This window comes from Nicotiana tabacum, chromosome 24, assembly GCF_000715075.1.
Source record: "Nicotiana tabacum cultivar K326 chromosome 24, ASM71507v2, whole genome shotgun sequence".
NCBI lineage: Eukaryota > Viridiplantae > Streptophyta > Magnoliopsida > Solanales > Solanaceae > Nicotiana > Nicotiana tabacum.
In genome coordinates this window covers 69,166,289-69,170,475 of record NC_134103.1, presented here as the reverse complement: position 1 = coordinate 69,170,475, position 4,187 = coordinate 69,166,289, and the positions used below count along the sequence as shown (strand labels likewise).

Here is a 4,187-nt window from a genome sequence, read left to right as displayed (position 1 = left end):
GTGTAATGACCATAATACCCTTACGTTAAATAGTTCATTTCTCGACAAAAACTAAGTACCAGTAATTATTAAATAAAATCTTGAATCTCAAAATTTTCAAACCCTGCTCTAATTTTGTGGTCTCTCCTCCTTTTTTTTTTGGGTGGAAGATTGAACTCTAATATCAAATCGTTACATTGGTTTCTCTTCTAGTTCCAATTCCGAGTTCAAACAAATTTTTCTTTGTTAAATGTATATATGGCTATGTACTAATTAAGCTTTATGAAGAGTAAAATGGGTGACGGATTGATGGTGAAGAGAGAGTGTTGTACTGCTTTACTACTTTAAATGCTACAATTATATTACTTTTGTAACCTTCTATATGTTGGCGTCCTTTCAACTTGCAATGGTGATTGTTATTACTTGTGGCAACCGTTCCAGTGTTTTTGGAAGAACATGACTTTGGAGAACATAAATAGCAATCCTAAATGAAAGTTTTTGTATTAGAACACAAACGAATAGAAAAAAAGGAAAAAGAGGCCAAAAAATAGGAAAAAAGATAAATAGTATGGAAGATGCCACATCAGCTTTAACTTTTTCTTTCAGGAAATTCACGCAGCGAAGGTATTCGTGTTTGGATGAAGGTTCAAGATCAGCCTCATGAAAATCTTATATTCCTTAAGAAATCATCAAAAACGAATTTTTTCAACAACCATGAGAAGCACGAGTAAATTCACTAGTTAAATAAACAAATCGTAGGACCAGTCCTACAATAACAAAACGAAAGCATTTGATTCTTTTTTCCTCTAATAAGAGGAATTACAAATAAAAATATTAATTATAAATTCAACAACAAATAAATCAAGGAAGGACGTACATGCACAAATTTAAGGAAATACACTGAAGGTTGACAACAGTGTTAGGAGACAGTTTGAATAAAGCTTGGGTGGTAGGAGAGCCATGTTAAGCTGCTGGAGCAGTCACAAGTAGCGGTGAACTATTAACAACTGAAGGAGGAGGAGGAGGAGGAGTCAAGAATTTAGGTAGTGGTGATGGTGGAGGAACTGAAACCTTAGGTGGTGGGGGAGGAAGAAAGGAAACTTTGGGTGGAGGAGGAGGAGGAACGGAAACTTTGGGTGGTGGAGGAGGAGGAATGGAGACTTTGGGTGGTGGGGGAGGAGGACTCTTTAAGATCTTAGGAGGAGGAGGGGGAGGACTCTTTAAGATTTTGGGGGGAGGAGGAGGGCTCTTAAGTTGAGGAGGATTAAAGGCTCTACAATTTCTTCTGATTTCTCCTGATTTCCCCATTAGAACTTGAGTGTTACCTAACTTGATCAATGCCTTTGCAAAAGCTTGTTGGAAGGCTCTTGGATTAGAGGCAAAATTCGCCACAATCCCAGCGGTTGATTTGTCAGATGCAAGTAACTGATCAACTTTCAATATTCCTTTCTTCAACCTTAGCTGTTTGTAGAAGGAGTTATCGACAACAAATGAAGTGTTTTGGTCCAAGAATACAGATGGGTCACCTCTAGAAGAACATGTCTTTCTAAGACGGTTAAACAAGTTAGTATCCATGCTGCCATCGGCCCTTGATAGCCTATCGGCTTGAAACAAACTACAATGTGTAATTCCGACGGTGTGGCCACCTAAAAGAGTCACCATGTCATTTATAGTAAAGCCTTTGTTTTTGAAAAATTGAAATGCTTGTGGCACGGTTACACTAGGGCCCGGCAAGTTCACTTGTGATGGGTCTGACACTAGCCCATCGCGCCTACCAGTGGGGATGCTGTAGCTCGGTCCTCCAGCTAATGCCACTGCATCTCGGGTGGCTAATGCAATGATGTCTGCACAAGATACTGTCATAGCACATGTAGCCTCTAATTTACTCTTTATCTGATCAATCAGCTCGTATCCTCGTACTGACCCATTTGCTCCTGCATTTTTTTCTGACTGTTTGTTCTTTGTGTTTTTGGAGTCTATCAATATTGAAGCATCGCAACCCTGAAAAGCAGAAATTAGGTGAATTACTGTCTTGTCCCAATGCTATAATTTGTTAAATTACAATGGCAACAAGCATATATATAAATTCCTTACCCTCACGAAACAGTCATGAAAATACATCCGCAACAATGCCGCCGTGATGGAACGATCCGCAAAGAACCGGCTTCGAACCGTATCTCGAACTATGGTTTCTGCTCGTGGACATCTAGCTTTAGTATTATAAAAACCAACTTGAAGTTGAGATGAGACAATTGCTAGCTGCAGACTAATGCACAGGAAAGACAGTAATATTATCTTCTTGTCCATCTTTTTAAGCCACCCCAGCTAATTAAGAAAGATTCCTTGATATCAGATTTAAGCTTAACTTGACATTAATGGGCAAAGAAGCCACAGCATTTTAAAGGTATATATATGGAGGGGAAATGGGAATAATGTGGTGGGGCACTAAGACGCGTTAGACTTTTGGAAGTCAAAGCATAACTGGGATGCATGTCATATTTTAAAATAATATTACCAGAATTTTCTGACGAAATACATTGTGTAATCACCTTCCACAACTTGAAGAAAAATAAAATACATGTAAGTTCAATCTATCTATTTCAGTTTTAGATTCTACTTTTACGGAAACACATTATATTTTGCATCGTATAGTTCTAAACATATGACAGTAATTCCCTCATATTATATAGTAGTATTTTGTTTTCTTTTGTATTCATTCCGTTCGAATTTGATAGTTGGTATCTACTATATGTTAATATTGACATATAGAACAGATAGTTGTAGAACAGTGGTACTTCTTTATTTGCCATAACTAAAAGTCTAAAACATCACCGAAAACAAATTGTTCATACTTTACTAATACTACGGGACCATAATTTTTGCCGTTCCCAGATTGAATAGTTAAACCAATGTTGCTTTGGACTGAAATAAATGTTACTCTGGAGTCTGGACCATAATCAGAAGAAAGGTAGAAAAAGCATGACAGAATCAACAAATAATATGATAAATATTCTACAAAACGGAATGAATAAGAACTACAATTCAACATGAACATATATTTTTTTTACTATACGAAAATTTTAAAATTGTGTATCACTTTGGGAACATTATTTGTATCTTTTCACAAAAGAAAATAATTGCACATATATAAGATTGATGTCAGATTCGGCTTGGATGCAACTTAACATTGATAAGATAAATCTACATAAACAGAATAAGTTACTGATATGTGTTAGTCTACAATCAAGATCATAGCAGAGGTAATATTCTAATCATACCTTTGTATTCTGACTTTTATTATCATATGTTATTTTTATTATTATAATCGCAGTTCTTTTCCGAACCATTCATTGCATTGAATGGTCGATCCGAAACAAAGAAATGCCGCGACGCACAATTTCTTAAGCTACTGTTTCTGCTTAGTGACTGCGCACAAATGAGAATCGTTTACGTAGTACAAGATTATTTTAACCACAAGTGGGAGAGGAGAAAAATACGTGGTTATGCAAAGACATGTCAATGACAATGTGAGTATAGTAGTTGGTACTTGGGAAGCACATATATAGAGAACCTTGTTTGAAATTTCAAAGGGGTAAGGCGGAGCTAGGATTTGAACCTTATAGGTTCGGGATTATAATTCATTTTAAGTCGTTGAGTTCTAAATTAATAATTTTTAGTTTGTACATATTCAATGGATTTATTAATACAAATACAAGGTTTGAACAAAAATTACTGGGTTCGGCCGAACACGCAACCAACATTGTGGCTCCCCCCGTAAACCACCGAATGGTTTGTACTTTTCTTCTATAAGCGCTTGATATTTCTTGGCTGGAGCTTGGTCTTCACGTGATGTTGCTGGTTTTTCTTCTTTTAGTTATCAAAAAGAAAGAGAAGGAAGATGAAAAGTACAACGGTTGTTATGTGTTTCTCTTAGGAAAATGGACGACCATTTTTAAACTTTCACTCAATTTTCTTCAGGGAAAAAAGGAACCATCGTTACGGCCTTAGGGGATGCTTTCTACTGCCTAGACGATTTCCTCCACAAGAAATGCACCTGCTAATACTTGTTGTAACACCTTGTTTACAAAACTTGTTTAAAACATCCCAAACTTTTGTTCATTTTCGTTCATCATATATAATGCACTAACAAGGAGGTTTACCAATAATTTGTGAAAACTTTCCTACCAGACTAAATTGTAGTGTCAATC

General features: G+C 36.4%; 1 protein-coding gene across 1 annotated transcript; it reads right to left on the bottom strand.

The window, feature by feature from the left end:
* Positions 1–711: 711 nt before the first annotated feature.
* On the bottom strand, positions 712–2,384 carry LOC107797731 (peroxidase 44-like). Its single transcript, XM_016620652.2, has 2 exons — positions 2,074–2,384; positions 712–1,980 (listed from the first exon to the last, which is right to left on the bottom strand). Exons 1-2 carry the CDS (start codon positions 2,284–2,286, stop codon positions 943–945), a joined length of 1,251 nt encoding a protein of 416 aa, XP_016476138.1. The 5' UTR covers positions 2,287–2,384; the 3' UTR covers positions 712–942.
* Positions 2,385–4,187: the final 1,803 nt, after the last annotated feature.